This window comes from Phaethon aethereus (genome assembly GCF_964289735.1).
Source record: "Phaethon aethereus genome assembly, chromosome: 20".
NCBI lineage: Eukaryota > Metazoa > Chordata > Aves > Phaethontiformes > Phaethontidae > Phaethon > Phaethon aethereus.
In genome coordinates, this window is record NC_138596.1 from 2101497 (window position 1) to 2120818 (window position 19322).

Below are 19322 nucleotides of genomic sequence, written 5' to 3' on the forward strand. Positions count from 1 at the left end.
TTGAGTTAGCCGTGGGTGTAAATACAGCAAGGCAGGGGATTAACTCCAAAGCGCTCACTTGCCAGCCAGGTTTCACTGTCCAATCCTTAACACTGTTTCACTGACTCAGCCTAGGAAAGAAAGAGTTGACAGAAACAAAAGAAGGCTCTCAAATCTTGACTGGCAGGGGAGGAGATGAATAATGGCTGGATTTATTTTTTTGTTATAAAGGCAGGCGAGCATGCAGCGAAACTAGCAGATGCCAGGTTCAATCCCCACAAAGAGAGGCGTTTTCTTTGCACCAGGTGCAGATAAACTGTGGGATTCATTATTTCAGGATTTATGGGCTTTACACGGGCTCAAAAGCCAACCAGACAAGACCACGAAAGAGAAATCCATTGAGATCTCCGGAGTACAAAGGCACATTGTTGGCGCTGTACGTGCCTGAGCCATGAGTCACCAGAGGCAGGGAAATGTCACTACTCGCTTGCAGGGTCTTTATCCTCAACCCTGGGCGCCCGCTGTGGGCCCTGGCAAGGGCCAGGATGTGGGACAGTGCATCGTGGACCTGTGCTTCAGCCGAGTACAGCAGGTCATGTGTAAACCTTAAACCACCCTGCGTTATTTCAGCTGAATCACAAAGGGCTGCCTCCTTCCATTTACCTCTGGTTTGCCAGCTCACAGCGGAGCAGTTCCTCGGGGCACACAGCACATCTGGGCATTGCATGGCTGCCGGCAGCTTTAGCAACAACATACTATTTTCAGTAGTATTGTTTCCAGGTATCGTTTGAAGAAGGTGTAGTTGCTCTGTTCTGGCTGAGGAGTGCAAAGGTAAGAGCCTTATCAGCAGGATCCGGTGCTCCTCCCCATAAACACACCTGTGTTTTCGGCAGCCCGGCTGCAGCAGGGTGAAGCCGCTCCTGTCGAAGCAGCACGCCACACGGCTCTGCAGCTGCCGGGCAGGCTGGGACTGCAGCAAGTTCTGGCCAAAGGTTACTTACATCATGGCGTGCCATGTCCCCTGCACCTCCCAGGCTGAGGATTTCGGGACACAGCATTATCAGAGGCGTGGAAAGCCCTGAGCTGGCGTGCAATTGTTTCCTGATTGCACAGGCTTCCCAAAGAAACCTGCTGGCGGTCGATAACAGACACTGCCTGGAAACAACGCCCTGGCGGGACTTTTCCCCGCGCTTTTGTGCCCAACAAGCAGCAGTTGCCAAACAGTGAAGCTGGTGGGAAAAATATTTTCCCGCTCTGCTAACATGTGCCATTCAAACCCCCACTTGGAGAACTCCAGAGTTCTCCTTAAAACGCTCTGCTGACAGGCCCAGTAAGACCCTGCTCCGGTGCCAATGGCTTACTCCTTGCCCGCCATGCCCAGACATCCGCTTCTCCTCAGGCTGCGGCGGAGCTGACGGCGGGGTGACTCCGAGAGGCGTTCCTCGGCCCGTCTGCCTCGGCTGGCACCACGCGGGTGCAAAACGGATGCGGGGGAAAGAGCAGGTTGGGTTTTTTGGGTAGGTCACCGTGGCTCCCGGCGGGCTGCAGACCCCCGCAGTGGCTGCCCCAGCCGTGTCCCCCCGCCCGGCGCCCCGGTGCGAGGGGCTCGTGTGTGCCAGGGGAGGGTGGCGCGGGCAGCAGGGACCCCGCGGGCCTCCAGCCCCGGGGACGGGGCCAGCCATGTTGCCGTCCCCTCCAGGCGGGGAACGGGGCGGATCTCTTTCACACCGGCCGCAACGCTGGCGGGGAACGAGGGGGCCGCCCGATCCCAGCCCGCGCCTCAGGCCGCCGCCCGCCAGCCCTGTCATGGCGCTCGCCCCTCCCGGCACCGCCCCGCCCCGCTCCCGCGGCCCCGCGCAGGGCGGCCCGGGGGCGGCACCGCGGCCGGCGGCGGGGCCTGCCCAGGTGCGGCGGGCGGAGGCGGCTCGGCAGCGCAGTGCGCCCGGTGCTGCCGCCATGAGCAGTGCGGAGCCGCCGCTCGGGGCCGGGCCGCGGGCGCAGCCCGCCTGGAAGCGGGAGATCCTGGAGCGGAAGCGGGCCAAGCTGGCCGGGGCGGCCGGCGGCGAGCCGGAGCCCCCGGCGGGGGAGCGGCTGGTGGTGGCAGAGAGCCTGGGCCCGCTCCGGGAGAACCCCTTCATGCGGCTGGAGAGCGAGCGGCGGCGGCTGCGGCAGGGGCTGCCCGCGCATGGCCCCGGGGCGGCGCGGCCGCTGCAGCAGCTGCTGGAGCTGTACAGCGCCGTGCCCGGCATCCGCACCATCCGCGCCGACAACATCCTCATCATCGAGTCCCAGCCCGACGCCGCCGCCTGCTTCGCCGAGGGCGACGTGCTGCCCGGCCGCCGCCGGGACCCGGCCGCCGCCTCCCCGCCGCGGCGCCCCGACGCGCTGCGGGAGCTGCTGGCCCGCCGCGGCGCCGCCCTCGCCGAGATCCGCGCCGACCAGGTCGTCATCTACGAGGCGGCCGAGCCGCCGGAGCCACCCGAGGCGGCCGAGCCGGGAACCGTCAGCCGCCTCCTGGAGAAGTTCGGGCAGCGGTCGCGGGGCCGCCGGCGCCGCGGCGGGGAGGCGCTGACCGGGCCCGGGCCCGGCGCCGTGCCGGGCGGTGCGGCTGCTCCTCCGCAGGTGGGACCGAGCTCCCCCCGGGCCGGGCCGGCTGCTCCTCCGGTGGTGCCGGGCTCCTCCCGGGACGGACCGCCGCCTCCGCGGGTGGCACCCGGCTCCCCCCGGGCCTCGACCCCAAAGGCGGTGCCGGGATCTCCGCAGGCGGTGCCGGCCGCCCCCCAGCCGCTGCCGGCTCCCCCCCGGCCTGCCACCCCCCAAGCGCTGCCGGCCGCCCCCCAGCCTGCTGTCCTGCAGCCGGCTGCCCCCCAGCCCACGGCCCCGGCTCCCTCCCGGGCTGTGCCCCCGCGGGCCGCGGCCCCGCAGGCGGTCCCAGCTGCGCCCAAGGCCGCAGCCTCCCAGGCCAACTGCTTTCTCCACAAGATCGGCTCCAACTCCTTCACCGTCACCCCTCGGGGGCTGCCCCCTGGCAGCCGCATCCCCGAGCCCGGCACTGTCCCCACCGGCCTTCCCGCGCCACCCAAGGGGCCACCAGTGCCATCCGCCAGCGCTTCCCATGCCAGAGCCAACGCCAGGAGGCCAAAGCCAGAGGAGGCCGAAGCGGCCACGTCGCCCCCGCCCAGTGCCAGTCTGGCCCTCAGTGCCACCAGCTCCACACAGCCGCTCTCCACCTCTGCCCCTCGGGCTGGGGGCTCCTTTGAAATCCACCCGGCTCCCAAGCCTGACTTGGCTGCCATCCCAGCCCACGACCTGCAGGCCCAGGCCCTGGCCAAGCTGCGCCTGAATTCGCGCAATTCCTTCCTCTTCGTGCCCCGCCGGGAGGGCGGCCCGGCTCTGCCCCCGGCCCAAAGCACCAGGCTGGGGCCGCCGCCACCGTCCTTGGAGGAGAAGGCACCAAAGGAGCCCCCAAGGGCTTCCGCCCCGGAGCAGGAAGAGCCTGTCGCTTCCCCACCGGCGCCTCAGGATCCGTTGGTACCTGTGACTTACATTGATGACATTGTGGAGCTGGACAGCGGGGAGCTTTCTCCCAGGGCTGGCTTGGCTGCAAGGACGGGGAGCTTGGCGGATCAGCCTGGAGGAGCTGGCCCTGACCTGGAGATGGAGTTTTCCTCCGTGCCCCTCTACAGACCACACTCTGCCCCCCACCAGAGGGGAGGCAGCACCTTCACTGTTGTGCCCAAAAGGAAGCCCGTTGCCTCGGGGCTGCAGACTCTTGCTGATGCCGGCGCAAGGCCGCAGCAGGAGGAAGAGGAGGAGGAGGAGGAGAGCAAAGGAAAAGGCAATGCTGTGGAGAATGCTGACGGGCCCCAAGCAGGGATGTCCCATAAAAAGCGCTACCCCACGGTGAATGAGATCGAAGTGATTGGGGGGTACCTGTCCCTGGAGAGGTCCTGCATGAGCAAGACGGGCTCCCGCCGCAAGAAGGTAACTGCCTGGGGTGCCTCTGCACGGAACAGCCAGGCTGAAAGTAGCTCGGTACTATTTTTGCCTCATCTTTCCATGAGGCACCGGGTGGGAAGATGGGCAGTGTTTTTCTGGTCCTTTTGAGAGCCAGGGGTTTGCCGTCAGGGAGGGGGCATTGAGTGCCGTTCCACCAGGTAGATGAGGGTGGTATATGACCTGTGATAACTGCAGGGCCCCTCCCACAGTTGCTTCTTGGAGGTATGATAACAAAGTAAAATATTTTTTTTTTAGACATTTTAGGTATTTAGAAAACGGAGGTGAGTCGCGTGGTTTGAATGGCTGTGGACTTGCCCCCTCTGCAGCTCCGCTCACTGTGTCTAGCGGGTGTTGGACATGTTGAGCTCCCCATGGTCACTGCCTGGCTCGTGACACAGTACAGTGGGCAGTGTGGCATTGGCGTCTTCCCCGCATTAGTGATCTATTGATAGAGGTGCAAGAATTAGGTCTCTATTAGGCAGAAAGAGATCAGCAACAACTTAACTCCCCTTGATAGGATTATACCACCTGGCTGCCTGTTCTGGATGTGCAGCTACATCTCTGAAGATCCGTGAGATGTTGATTGCTCCAAGTGTCTTTGGAGCAAATGCCAAGTTTTCTCGCTGCTTGGGATCTAACTTGGATCTCTGTGAGCCTTAAATTGAGAATTAATCTTTGTCTGGCTTGGCGAAATGCATTGGATGTGATAAAGACACAGTCATGCTGAAAGAGCGGGTTATTTTGCTGCGCCAGAGGAGTAGGCGTGAATTGTTCGGCTCTGAAAGCAGCATGCCGAGGTGACAAATCCCGATTTCTAGGTCTGCGATGTGACATGTTTTTCCATAGCGGGAAGAGTTGTTTGACGTTCCGTTACCTAAATTCGACTAAATTATTTGATGGACTCAATCCACGTGGGTGCCTGAGGCACCAAGCATTATAATTGGAGGAAATCCTTTGAATAGGGTGCATCTCATTTAGAAGGGAGGTAGGGAGTGCTGTTTCTGCTGGCTTAACATTGTTAAATTCCTTCATAAGAGCAGGCAGTCTGTATTGATTTGATCGTGACTAATGCAGGTAGCAGATCCAGAGCATGAGCACCATGAGATCCAGAATAAGCAGGGTAAGCAGGAGTGTTGATTCTCAGTCAGTGCTCCTGCAGTTTTTCCTTGTCCTCCTACAGGGAAATGCTTCATCAGACTGGAATTGTTCTGCTGCTTAAATACCTGCTGGCTTGCACTCATTCCAGCTGTTTTCCTGGCTCTGCTTAGTTCAGTTTGGGGTATTAACTGGATTTATACCACATCAGGTGTGTGGTATAAATGGTGAAAATATTGAGACAACATGTTACAGTTATGGGTACACTTAGGATGGAGCAGAAAATACAGAGTAAACCTTGCGGGACAGACACTCTTAGCTAAGCCTGGCTTCTGATTTCTCTGTGCGGGGTGGTGCTGTTGGGGCAGCAACCTTGCTGGGAAAAGAATAAAGTCTCAAGTAAGTAAAAACAATTAAATGGTGCACAGTGGAAGCTGTCCTTAGTACAAAAAGGAGGGAGGGAGACGAGGACAAGGCTAGTGCAGTGACTGAATTGTTTAAGGTTGGTCAAACCCTGGAACAGGAACCCAGGGAAGTAGGGGCATCTCCATCCTTGGGGCTATTTGAAACTTGCCTAGGGAGAGCCTTGAGCAACTGAGCAGGTCAGACCTGATGGGAGCAGGAGTTTGGGCTAGAGACCTCCAGAGGTTCTTTCCCAACTTGAAATATCATATGATTTTTTGAAATAGGTTAACTGTTTTGTCTGTGCAGTGTTGGAGTTGTGTGATGTTGGGCAGGCCATGGAGCTTCTCTACCGATGTCCGTATCAGCTTAATAGTGTTAACTATCCCACTCTGCAGGCACGCTGAAGGTGAAGCATGCTAAATACTGCAAGATACATATACAACTGTAACGGTGTTCGCTAAGAATTACACGTGGGGAATGTCCTGCATGGAACTTGCATAAAGTTCTAGTTTGTGAGAAGAGAGAGACTAAAAGGCAAAGGAGGAACTCCCTGTTACACTGCAGAGCTCAGGAGGCTGAAACAAATGGGGACCCTTTGGAAAATAAGATCCAGCTTAAGGAGAAGCAGTAGAGACGCAAGTTTCTGGGTAAAATTAAATGTGGCAATGAGTGGAAGAAACACCAGTTTTTATTCCCGTTCCCTTTCTGCTAGGGGTGGCAAGCATGGGGTTTGACTTTGTAGCTGGGATTTAGAAGACGCTGTAGCAAATGGAAAGATTTCTGTTTACTCTTAATCTAGAGGATGTTTGTGGCTTTTACTCTGGGTTATAAGGCTGAGTGTTGATGCCTGAAAAGGAAGGAGCTAGTATTAGGACGCATTCCTTGGTTTCTTCCCAAGAGATCGCTGTGTGTCGCCAAGGCAACCGGCCAAAAACAAGGGTTCTGTTTTGTAGATATGTCGGGGTTTTCAGAAACTTGATTTTGGCCTGAATTGGGCAGCAGCAGACATTTCCTGTGAGCTGGAAACTGCAGTTCTTTGGTAAAACCAATGTCTCTTTCTCTTTCGGGAGAATCAAAATGAAGCCTCATGCTGGTTTCACTGAGCAGCTACCCAGGTGTCTTATGGTGAATCTGTCCAGGCAGACCTGCTGTCTGAGCCCACCTCCTGCTGAGCATCTTCCTTTCCAAACCTTGCCTTGGATTTGCTGAAAGGTCTGTAAGTATGCTCCCGGCTCAAGAAAGTGGTGTTTAGTGAAACTTTGATGACTTGGAAAACTTCAGCTGCTTGGTGATGCCCAGCAGGAATCTGGGCGAGATAAACAGCAGGTCTAGTGCAGCCTGGAAATGCCACGTTCCTGCAGATCAGCGGGTGTTGTGCTTACAGTCAGGGCTAATGACTTATGAGGAGAGAGGCAGGCAGTGATGGTAGTTAGGCTGATTGTTTTGTGAGATGCAAATTGTGTTTTTCTTCAAATGCAGAAATTCAGCTGCTCTTTTTGGTCCCCTTGTCTGACCATTGACTGCCTGACTATGGTAGAGGTGCCAGCAAAATGGAGCCAACTTGGTCCATGTCCTCTGGTCCACATCCTCCATGGCTTTTTGGAGTGGGAGGGTGGCTGGGACAGGGTGGGAGTGGGTTCCAGCGCTGCTCTGGTTTGCACGGAGGGAGCTCCAACCCCCTGCTCTTGGCTGTGCAGCTGCTGACAGCGGCTGCAGGACTTGTGACTTTGCTGGTGCCTGAGGGACGCTGCTGGTGTTCAAGGCCATTCAGGAAAAATAGCTTTATTGCTCCTCCCAGACACTTCAAATATGTGAAGCAGCTGTTTGTTTTGGGGTTGGAGCTGGATCTTGAGCTGATGAGGGAGAGAAATAAATGCTGCTCCTGTGTCAGAATAAAAAAAATGGGTTCCCAGCTCTCTTGTGCAACCAGAGCTGCTGCGGTGGGATGGTCATCGTTCACCCAGGGCTGTGGAGGTGAACTTGGGGCTGTATATGGTGGGACACGATCAAGACCTTCAGGTGGAGGGCAGAGCCCCAGCCGTGCTCGTCCCGGGGACCGGCTGCCCATGTGGCAGGGAGTTTAGCTCTTGTCCTCCTCCAGGTGTTAAGACGCCCTTCAGGACTGTTCATATACTCCACAACTGTTTTGAGACCTCTCCAAGCGGTATCACAGTTAGTTCAGATAAAGCAGCGGGGGTGTGACTTCAGTTTGAAAACTAAGTGAACGTTTGCAGCTCTGAGCAGATGCGCTGGGTTTCAAGCGGAGCGCTGGGCAGCTGCTGGCAGAGGCTGGCTGAGCTGTCAGCTCGGACGGTGAGGACCGGATACATGCGCGGGAGTGGAAAGAGACCTACTGACCTTTATTCTAAACAGGGAGTGGGGCAGAGGATGCAGAGTGCTGTTGGTGACCTCTGTTCTGTGCTCATCTTCGTACGCCGTTATTACAGAAGAAGTAAAGACACTTCAGCCTGATAGCAGTCCCAGGAGGAAGGGAAGGCTTTGCTGCAGGATGTGGATCTTTGGGATCTCAGAGGATAAAATCTAGCTCGGCTGAGCTGACAAGAATCAGTCTTGGTTTGGTTACCTGCCAGAATAACGTACAATAAAGTTGTCAGCAAGATAGAAATCTAGGTTTCTGTAAAACATGTGACTGACGTGTTGGAGCGAGTGATTGGAAAGGACTGCGAACTGCTGAGCGAGCTGCGGTCCTGGGAAGTAGTCGTCTGTCTTGCAGGCTTCATGTCCTCATCTTTTGGAGGCTGGACTCTGCCATGAAGGTCCTGTGTGTACAGAATTTGCCCCAACTGTGCTCCTTACATTTTGTCACTCCTGCAGTTCATCCCAAGTCACAGTATGTTTGTCCTCTCCAGGACCTGGTACCTCTTGGGGATCCTGCAGGAAAGGTGACTTCTGGCCAAGCCACCCAAGGTCCTGTAAATACCAGGACTGGAGAGCCAACAGAGATCAGATTGTTGATGGTTTTAATGTTTTTTGCTTCTCACAGTTGGCAGTTGTTGAGTACTGGAAGGTGAGCTGCAGCCTTCTGTGAACAGGGCTTACGAGAACAAGCGTGGTGGGATCCAAACAGTTGGAGTCTAATGCTTTCCTGCTTCTTTGCAAAATTGTCTTCAGAGATGTTCAGCTGAACTTCAAAAAGTTCCAGCTTACGTGGACTTTAGCATGGTCCATTTCCTAACGTTTTGAGCTGCATAATGGCTGAATATGGCTTCCACATGCCCACTCAAATGTCTGTTAAAAATTATTCTGAACATCCCTTGGCTTTTCATCATGGGCAGGATTGGGCAGCAGTTTTGTTGGTCTAACCTGCTGAACTTCTTCCTCTGTAGCTTTCAATCTATTCAGTTCTGCTAGAGATGGTCCCCTGTGAGAACCAGGTGTAGGCTCAAGGTGTTGGCGGGGATGAACAATTCCAGCTGTTGCCCAGACCTGTTTGGAGCAAGTCTGCACAGTGTGGAATCTAAATACCGGTGACTGCCTCAAGTATTTTTTTGCAATGTATAACACAAGTAAATTAACCTAGTGGTAGAAGCAAAAATCTCTCTGCAAAAATTTCTTAGATTCCCTCGTCTCTGTGTTTTGGAGGGGTCAGGGCAAAGATTTGTGTTATTTTGCTCTTGGAGAGCTGTGTGTTCCCGTTCTATTTTCTGTCTCATGGCTGTGGTCTGCTGGGGCAAATACATCTGCCACCTTTAAGGAGAGGCTTGTAGTACGTATCTGACATGGATGTATTGAATTTTTGGTAGATGAAGTCAGCAGTGACGAGTCCCGCTCAGAAAATATGTGTCTTGGATGATCAGGTGTGGTCCCTCCCCTGCAAAGGTGATTTCCACTAGCTGTCAGCAGTCAGCAGGCTCTTACACCCAGGCAGTGCAATTTCCCTGCCCTTTTCTGATTCTTCCAATTTTTAGCCTATGATGTTGATGGCTGGAGACGCCAGAAATCAGGATCTTGTTGTGGTTATAGTTTTTAAACCTCCTCACAAGCTGCACCTGAGGCTGTCGGTGGGAAAGTAGGCTGGTTTTTGTTTCCCTGCTGCCTGCCAGCTCCTTGAAGTGCTGCTACTTCGTTGTACTAAACCCCTGGCAGAGCAGTTGAGTCATATTTATCTCATCTCAGCAGTGGGAAATACTCTGCAACTGAGATTCTCCACGACTGAGATTCTCCATGGCCTTGCCGCTCCCATGCTTTACTTCATGCTGCAGTGACAGTCTGAGCTGCTCCCGAATTCCCCCCAGTTCTCTTCCTCCCGTCCCCTGCTTGCCTGCTGCTGTCGGCAGGATGGGAAACGGGACAGAAGGGCTAAAATAGAAACTCTTACGCAAATATGAGACCAGCCTGCCTTTCAAGCCGTCTAGGATGTGCCCAAGGCTCAGCCCACCCCCAGAGCTTGAGAGGAGATTTGCAGTGGTTTGTGCTATGAATTCTGATCACGTGGGTTACGGTTCACGTTATCTCAATTGGTTTCCTTAATCTGTGGACCAGTTTGGAGGTGGTTTATAATTTTCCTCCATCTCAAGTATTCAGCTTGTCTTCGATTTGGGTTTTCCTCCCCACTCTGCTTTTTCCAGCACGTGGTCACGGTGTTTCTGAGAAGAGCTGAGGAAGTACACACTCAGGCTGGCGAGGACAGAAGTCCTGCTTGTCTGTGGGAGGCAGTAGGAAAAATTAAAATATTTCGTTTCCAGGTTCAGTGGTAGTAAAGGAACTCTCGGGGAGAGCTTTCTCCTTCACCTCTGGGGTTGTGCTCGCTCCCCTCCTAAGTGAAACCTGGGCAATTTAAAATCTATTTACAAACCCAGACTCTTCCTAGTGACTGCAGTGGGACGTGGGTATGCCATGAAGCTGTAATGGTATCACTGGACAGTTTGTGTAGGAAGAGTCACGTGAAGGGTCTGTATCGCACAGAAACTTCACAAACATCCTGGGAAAATCTGGACTGAAGGAACCTGGTGCTGATGTTTTCTGAGCCCTTCAGATGATCTTGGGAGCTTGGCAGGATGGAGCTGCTGTTTTGTAGGCGCTTGAAGGACTATAGGCAAGCTGAAGGAAATACCTCAGACATTATGAGCGCAACACACTTGTGTGCTTAGGGAAACTGTATAGCTTGCAGCTAGTGAAAATGCAGGTTTGAGGGCATATCTGTAAGCCTCATAGTGAACTTGGCTGCACTTAGTCACTTCTCTTTGAGGAAATCTCTTTTGCAAATTAGTAGTACAGAAGAAGGGCAAGAGAGACATGAACTCTTTATCGTGCAGCTAATACTGTTCACATCACTGAAACCTTTTGCTTCTGAAGTCTAGAATGAGCTCCTTGCCAGGGTGGGAAGTAATTCTGTTCCCAGCCTCCCCATGTTTCCCAGGAAATTATGCTTCATCTGTCCCATTCCAGCTGGAGACTGTTCACTTGCACCAGACTGAGGTATTTGTTTGGACTGCTCTGGTCAGTCTTGGTTGCACAGAAATGTTTGAGTGGCATCTCCCAGTGCTGCACTGCACTGTAGCCACAAATTGTATGCTCAGAGTTGCCTGTAAAGCAGAATCCTCTCTGTTTGGGAGTTTTGTGTGTTGTTTATAAAGATACCAAGTCTTGACGCTGATTGTATCTTGTTTATGCCAGCCCTCTTTGTGTGTTTAGAGGAGATTTGTTTCCTATATGTAGGGAGATTTGTCCAATTCTTACGGGCCAAGTAAGTAACATTTGAATTGCTTGTTAAGCTGTGGAAGGCTCTGGCTCCTCTGTGTGCAGATGTGTGAAGGAATGAAGGGGTCCTTGGGTGAATAGCTGCTTTGTACCCTGCCAGGCTGGGACTCCAACTGCCCTGTGGTTGGTTGGGCACTGGAATCTCTTCTTGTCCGACACAGTCAAGGGAAGAGTTAACAAAGCTGCCTGCCCTGCGATGCTCTCCGGGATTGTCCCTACCCTGTTCACTTCTCATCAGGAATTTGAAACTTCCCCGTGTCTTGTACAAGGAGTTTAATATTTCGAATCTCCATGCATTGCCCCTATCTACCATGTGCTTCAGCATATTGATTACACAGAGCTGGCTTTGTGAGTTGTCTTGTAAATGGAGACTTTCTTGTTTTGCCTTGTGGCTTGGGAGCTGGGATGTGATGCTGGGAGGCAACCTCTCCTTTGCCAGCAATGCAGTGCTTCCTTGACATGCTACTGCTGTAAATCTTTAGTGCTGCTAGCTCTATTCAGTAACTAATTCTGTGATGCAGTTGATAGTTGAGCAAAACTCAGTGTTACACTTAAGAAACACTTCTTGTAAAAGCATGATCAAATGAGCCTATAGTGGAGCAGCAAACTCCTGTGCCCCAAAACTCTTCTTTTTGTGCAGAATGACAGAATAGTACATTTCTGAAGTGCCACTTGCTGTTTTCTGGGCATACTTAGGCAGCTTCAGTCATAGAAGTACAGGTTTAATACAGGGTTAATCTGAACCAAGCCTCAAGTCCCCTCCATTCCTAGGGGTATCTGTCAGGGAAAAACTCTTCCTTCCTGTGTCGGGGAAGGGCTTTAGAGGTACAAAAGCTCCTTATCTTCTTTTGCTGATAGTACTGCAGACCCCAGGGTACTATTCCAGGCTGCCACACATAGAGACTGTGCCTGGAGTTATTCAACAATTTGGGCTGACACATGACCATGTTTTCAGGACAAGTAGAGGCATGTTAGCTCATTGCTAACTCCTATGAAATGTCTCTTTTTCCCCAAAATCCTTTATCTAATAGTTTTGGAGGGAAAACTGTGTTAGTTACACGGGAGTTGTCTAGATCACTGACTGCACTGCTCCTCCACCTCCATTTACTAAATCTGCTGATCTGTGAAAGCGGTCAGACTGGGTCAGATGGAAGGACCAGGGTAAAACCTTCGGGCATCTCTGTCCACCATAAAATACATGCTCCTACCCTCTGTTTCCAGTCTCACAAGCAGTTATTTGTGCAGGGACCTTCCCTCTCACCCCACGGCAGTGGGGAGGTGGGAGGTTGTTCTGTGTTAAGAGACCCTCCGTTTCACACAGATCTTGAGCTCTGCTGAGCAGAGCCTCCATCGACCTACCGAATGGGTTTTGGTGCTTGAGGAGCTTTCCTGCCCAGCTTAAGGGGCTGTTTCTTGCAAACCTCTATGGGATGCTCTATATCACCAGGCTTCCTAATGCAGCAGCAAAGAGCTGGGAGTGCAGTTTTCAGATATCTGGTGTGATGCCTTGTGCTTTCGCCTCGTTGACCAAATCTTTCGACAACCAGTGCAGCAGCAAATGTAGCAAAGCTCAACGTAAGACTGCACAGAAGCACAAAGTTCTTCAAAACACTGATTTTGTTCATGCTTGTTCTTTCAGAGGTATCAATCACTCACTCTTTTGTATTCATGCTGAATTATTGTCTGCCCTTCCTGCAGATATCAGCCAAAACCCTCCTGCTGCTGTTGCTGAGAAGAGAGGAGGCATTTGATTGACCAGGTGTGAAAAGCTGCTTTAAATCACATCCAGCAGCAGGTCGGCAGCCCATGCATGTCCTAGGGAGTCAGTGCAGTCCCTGATTTGTCAAGACAGGATTATGTTGCTTGGGGAGAGAGGATGATTAGAGGAAAACGAGTACCTGAAAAGAGCAAATCTTGATCCCTGGTGCTACTCAGCTGTTCGGATCTTGTGTAGTACTTGGGTAGCATAACCACGTTACTGAAAAATTGCTACCTTCCCCTTGGTGCCACGCAGCAGCCACTGCCCCCTTAGCTAGTCTGCAGCAGGTTTGGGCATGCTGGAGGTACTGTGTGATATTAGCAGCGGCAGGAAGAAACTCCAGCTTGTGCTTCATGACTTGCCATCCCATCCGCGCACTGAGCGGGGACGCAGCGGTGCCCCGTGCAGCCTCCTGCAAGAGCCGCGGGTTTGGGAGATGGCTGTTCGCAATCACTCTGCGGGGAAGAGGAAAAGGGCTCAGCCATTTTCAGTCCCATCATAGGATGCTACGGTGGGGATTGATATGCTGACTGTGACTCTCCTTGCTGGAATATAGCTAAAGGGTGAATTTTTTTCTCTTTTTTTCTTAATGCCTAGAACAATGTTTGGGCTTTTTTTTCCTTACTATTATAAGGTGAGGATTTGGATTGTCAAGGAGGTTCCTGTTTAGACGGGGTAAAATGCCCCACATTATCACTTTGGCTTTGCCACATCTGCCAAGAAGCAAATGCGATAATGGGTGGAGAAGAGAAAAGCCACACTAAAGAGATTGCTTCTGGAGTTGAGGGTGCAGATTAACCCCATGAGACTTACAGAGATATCCCTGGTTTGTGAGAAGCCATCGGGTATTTGCTCTTTCATTAACTGCAGAGTCTTGCAGACTTTCCCACCTCAGCTTTTGGAAGAGAGGTATCTGCTGACTTTAATTTTTCATGTTGCAGGATGGTTTCTGTAAACTCATTATTTTTATTTCTAATATGTCTCTGTACGTGGGAGCTCTTGTTGATCTGGGTGCAGGCTGAGTCCCGACAGCCTGCATCCTCTGAACAAGGCTGACTTTTTTCCTTTTCTAAGTGAGCCCTGTATGACTGCGCAGATTTACGCTTGTTGGGCAATGTTTACCCTGGCTTCTCTTTCCTGAGTACTCTATTACCGATTACTGTTCAAATCCTAGCAAATAAATAAATTCTTTTTGCTATGGTGGCAAGAATCTGGTGGCTGAACAGCACAGTGTTCCCTGGAAAGCCTGCCTTGTTCTTCCCAGTGTGGCTGATTGCTGGGCCGAGTATTAATATATAGATACATGGATTTTAGTTGGACCCTGTTTGTGACGCAGTTCTGGGTGAAGCATTCAGCTGAGCAAAAAGTAAAAAATCCCTGCAAAAATCCACAGCTGAAGGGTGCAAAATTCTTCCTTTCTACAACTGGCAGCTGCTGCTGAGGCAGAAATGGGGGAACCGCTGCTGAGACACCATGAGCAGAGTTCTCTGGCTGGGCTCAAGCATGCTTGGCTGTTCTGGGATATGTTTTTCTTCTAAAGTAAATGACGCCTGTTGCTTTTTGTGTTTCCATAAAAGTCTATATGGTCTGGCAAGGGCCTGCTGGCTGTGCAAACCTGTCGTCTGTGCCATTACTGGGATCTTGATTTTTCTTTTTAGATGGTGCCTGGGACTGAATCTGCCTGTGTTCCCTACGCACAGTGCTCTGTTCTGCTCATTAGCTGCTCGGAGGGTTTCTTAAGGCAGCTATGTTGACCCATGTGTCACCTAGTTTTGCCTGAATAAGTTGGCCTCCATCTCCTGTTGGATCAAGCAGAGCTGCTTTGCGCTTCCCCTGACACTACCTCGCACTTGGGGGCAGCTCACGGGGGGAACCCAGGCGATGCCATGGCAGGTTTATCGCTTTGAGTTTTGGGGCTCTCGCTCTGCACGGGGGGGTGCGCAGGCGCGGGGAAGGCGGCCGCTCGTGCGGAGCCTGTTTGCCGGAGCGCGACCCTATGCCAGCGCCTGCTTGTTCCTCTGGTGTTTGCTTTGCCTGGGTGCGCCCGAGTGCTTTATTGTGGAGCGGCCGCGGGGCTCTTCCTGCTTCTTGGTAGCAGCGCGCTGGGTGCAGGGGGTGGGACGCTACCGTAGAGCATGCCAGCGTGGTTTGTGGGCGGGAGCGGGTGTCTCGTGGGTGGGTGCACTCACGCCACGCAGGACTGCCTGGTGTCAGCCTTAGCGTAGGCTGCGCTGGCCGGGCTGGTGCTGCTGAAGCAGCAAATTATCTTGTTACCAGCTCTCCCCCAGGCTGGGGCCCTGCATGCATGGGGCTAGCACCGCCGTGGTTAATGATTGCTCTTTCTGAATAGCTTCAACATTGCCTTGTACAGCGTTGCGCCCTTGCTGCAGCAGGTACCCAAGAAACCCCGGCGGCAGAGTGTTCTGCAGGACGCCCAGCTTGGCTCCGGGGACCAAGTGTGGCCCAAATCAAATTGGCTGTGGGCAAACAGGACCTGCTTTAGTTTTGGGCTTAGGCTGGGCTATTGGCGTGTTGCCTCTGGGCATGCATGGTGGATGTCTCCTGGTTGGTTGTCCTTTTTACTCTCTGGTTTTACTCCCTGGTGACATTGTTTTCTCCTCCTGCACTACATGCAGCTTTGGTCCAAATTGGACTCAAAGTAATTTTTCGTAGAGATTTCCTCCTGATAGCAGAAACCCAGGAAAACTAAGTTCTGTCTCCCAGGCTTAAATTCTAAAACCAAGGCATATCTCTCCTGTCCCCTTTATTTTCCATGTTTAGCCAAGTACTTCTTGCCCTTCAGCGCAGTTGCCAGCACTGGTAAACAGCCTGCATGCAGTGTCTGGTTCTGGGATAGCTTCTGAGCTTCCAGGAGCTCTGGGCACCTCCACCCTCATGGCCTTCGTGCCTGCCAGCGTGGCTCGTCCCCGCAGTACAGACACCACATTGTGAGCAGTCACTGCCCGCTCCACTGCCTGGCTCGGATCAGGGAGCATCTAGGTCAGCAGCAGGGTTGAGAAATTCAGGGAACAGCAACTGGGATGGTCTGATCTGCAGGGCCATTTTATTCCCACCTCTTTTCTCTGATACATGGGGAGAGAAATGATTATATGTCATCCGGAGAAGGTCAGAGTGGCTCTGGCTAGCGCTGGGACGGAGAATGCGGCAAGGCAACTGGTTACCTTCTCTGCTATTTCCATCCTGTCTTCTGGGAGCGTGGGGAAGGAAGCCAGCGTCTGTCCGAGGTACATCCCGGACTCAGGCAGAGTAGCACAGAGTTCCAGCATGCTTATTTGCAGTGCAGAGGAGGCGTTAGGTACTCGTTTTGTTACCTGGGTTTGATTCAAGCTCCCCCCATTGCTTTTCTGAAAAGCAGCAGTGCTCCTCTTGAAAACCCGCATCATGCGCGTAGCTCCAGCGTGTCTGTCTGTGGGCAGCGCAGGATAATGCAGCAGCAGGCTGGCTCCCGCTCACTGCGGGTTTGCAGGCCTGGCCCCTGAGCAGCTGCAGGTTTGGCTTCAGAAGACCCTGTTGGCAGCAGCAGCATTGCAGCGGTGCTCCGTGTGCAGGAGATGCAGGCTGCTGCTGTTGCAAGAAATAAATGCATCCAGGCAGCACGTGTGGTGTGTGGTTGCTTGATAGCTGCTTGGGGCTACCTGCAGTTTCTCAGCTTGTGTGGTATTTCGTATATGAGGGAAATGCCAAATATGGCACATGGGGCAAATGTGCTGCACTTTCTTCTTGCCAGTTATTACACAGCATTGGAAGAGATCTTCTGAACCACCCAGCTCCTACAGCCTGTCACAAGCAACCATGTCCTTTTAATTCTGTTCATAATCCTATTAGCTCAGTTTTAATTGTAGTTAGAAGTAAAGGGATCACAACACCTTTTTAGGCAGCTGCTCCTGAACCTTGATCTGCATTGGCTAGATATGTCCCTACTTTTGGCGTAAATTTATTCCTGGCAAGCATATCCTCCTTGTTTGTTGTATGCTGGCATCAGCAGTTCTTCTCTGCTCCTCGCTGTTTATTTTCTTGGTGTACTTAAAAAGAGCTGTTATGCTTTTTCTCAACCTTCATTTTTGCTAGTGTGAACAGCCTGAGTCTCCTCTGCACCTGCTGAAGAAAGATGACTTGTAACCAGATCTTCTGACCAGAACGGTAGATAATGATTAGGACATGTAAGGCTGCAGGGGAACGATCCCTTCCCTCAGCTTTTGCTGTGAACAGCACATCTGGAGTTACCATGTCTGGGTTTGGGTGTCCTGCTACAGGATTGATGCAGAAACTGGAGCAAGTCCAGCAGAGGCTACCAAAGTGCTCCTAAGGCTGGAGGAAATGGCTTATGAGGAGAAGCTGAGGGAGCTGGTTTGTTTAGCCTGGAGGAGAGAAGGGGGGAGTCCAGTTGCTGCTTTCCACTACCTGCCTTAAACATCATCCCATTTCTCTTGTTCTTGCTCTCCGGTTTTCTGAATGACCCATAAAATTCTGTATTTCCCTTGATGAATTCCTGTGTTGGAGTCATGTTCATTTATCAGTCTCCCAGTTACTGTGCAAAGGTCATTAGTGAGAATACTAAATAAAACTAATTTCAAAACAGAACCTTTAAGGACCTCCCAGTTGCCCAGTATTTTCCCTTTACTATCACCATCTTGCCTTTAGCTGCTTCTATCTTCTCACTTCTGGTATTAAACTCTCTTTTTATCTAGTTTAAACAGCTTTTTGCCAGGATGTCTTCCCAAAAATGTAGCCCTTATCACTGACGTTTCTGCTGTCTAGAGCATGGGCATGTGAAAGAGTCGGCAAGCATTAGCGATGCTGCCTTTCCAACATGTGGATGCTTTCCTTTCCTCGTGAGGGACATGCCAGCAGCTCCTCCTGGCTGCTGGTCATCGGTGTTAGATGATGGCAAAGTGTGTGCTGGGGCAAAAAGCCAAAGGTACTCTGGACCCCTCAGCCTCCTGACTCCATCCCATCCATTTAGCTACCTGCCTTAATGGTTTCTCTCAGCGTGGTAAGAGGTTCGACTAGGCACGTGGGGAAAGGTGAGAGGATATGCAATGGCTCCCTTAAACCACGGTGAAGCCCTGGAGTGGGAGGTGGCCTTTGCTAGAGCAAACATTGGGGTCAATGGTTTCTTGTGCTGCTTTCTAGTAATTCTCATTTGCTGTTGTCTAGATGAAGATCTCTTTCAATGAGACAAGTTTGCAGACCATGTTTGAATACCCATCAGAGAGCTCACTGGCAGAAGAAGAGGAGGAGGAAGAGGAAGGACATGCTTCTGAAACAGAGGAGGACAAGTCTTGCACCTTTTACATTCCACGCCCGAATAGCGCTTTGCATCCCAATACACCTAACTCGGGTGAGCCAAGGCACTGTGGTGGCACTGTGGGGTTATTGGCGGTGTCTGACACTGTCTCTGTTTCCTCCAGCCCCTTATGGGGCTCCACACAGGTGGAAATGCTAACAGAGTGGACTTCTGACAGCAGAACTGGGGCTTAGTGGAGACAGGGCTCAAACCAGAACAGGGAACTGCAGATGAGCAGCTTCCTTTTGGGGCAGTGAGAAAGATTCATGTCGGCTTCGTCCTTCCAACAGATTTATCCAGCTACACCCCAAAGCACTCCGTGAAGTTCAGCGAGTGGCAGGAGCAGAAGTATGAGGAGATGCCTGCCACAGAGGGACCCCTCCCAAAGGAAGCTGATTCCCGTGGGAACCAAGTCATGGTGAGATTTCAAATAAGCAGCTCTTGGCTTTGTCCTGCTGTGCTCATTACCTGGTGCTTGGGTTGGTCCGGACAGTGGACGGGACGGGATGTGCCTTCCCCTGAACACCTGTGTTTGTGTTCGCTGCCCAGGGAGGCATGCCGCCGCTCACAAAGGGATCAACACAAGGTCCCACTGCCACTAGCAGACCTGCCTCTCCCTGTCTGTGTGAAGGAGACTTAAGGCAGCTGGCACACTTTGTACTCCAGGGCATGTTTGGAGAGGGAAATTAAATGCGTGGTTAGCCCTGGGCAAGGTGCCAATACAGCCTTCACCATCCAAAGGTGTGGGAACTCATTTGCTGTAGATTTGATGACATCTCCATGTCAACTCTGCTTTCTCCACAGCTCACCCCAGCAGAGAAGAGCGGACTCTCTGATTTCAGCAGCGAGCCCGCTCTGTATTTTTGATCCCTTCATCTTCTAGCCTGCAGCAGCGGCTGCTGGACAAAACGTGTCAATGCACCTTCCGAATGTCCATGCAAGCACCATGGAAATAAGCTTCTGGGTCCCTCCCTCACCACAGTTTTTGCTGAATCCTGATGCCAAGGGCGGACTAGATGCTATCGGGCATCTTTGGAGAATATTTGCACTGGATTC

At 52.4% G+C, this 19322-nt stretch overlaps 1 protein-coding gene across 1 annotated transcript; it reads left to right on the forward strand.

The window, feature by feature from the left end:
• Window positions 1–1682: 1682 nt before the first annotated feature.
• On the forward strand, window positions 1683–19133 carry TPRN (taperin; the record flags this gene model as incomplete). The annotated part of the gene is made up of 4 exons (XM_082009174.1): window positions 1683–3963; window positions 18137–18320; window positions 18557–18684; window positions 19071–19133. Exons 1-4 carry the CDS (start codon window positions 1786–1788, stop codon window positions 19131–19133), a joined length of 2553 nt encoding a protein of 850 aa, XP_081865300.1. The 5' UTR covers window positions 1683–1785.
• Window positions 19134–19322: the final 189 nt, after the last annotated feature.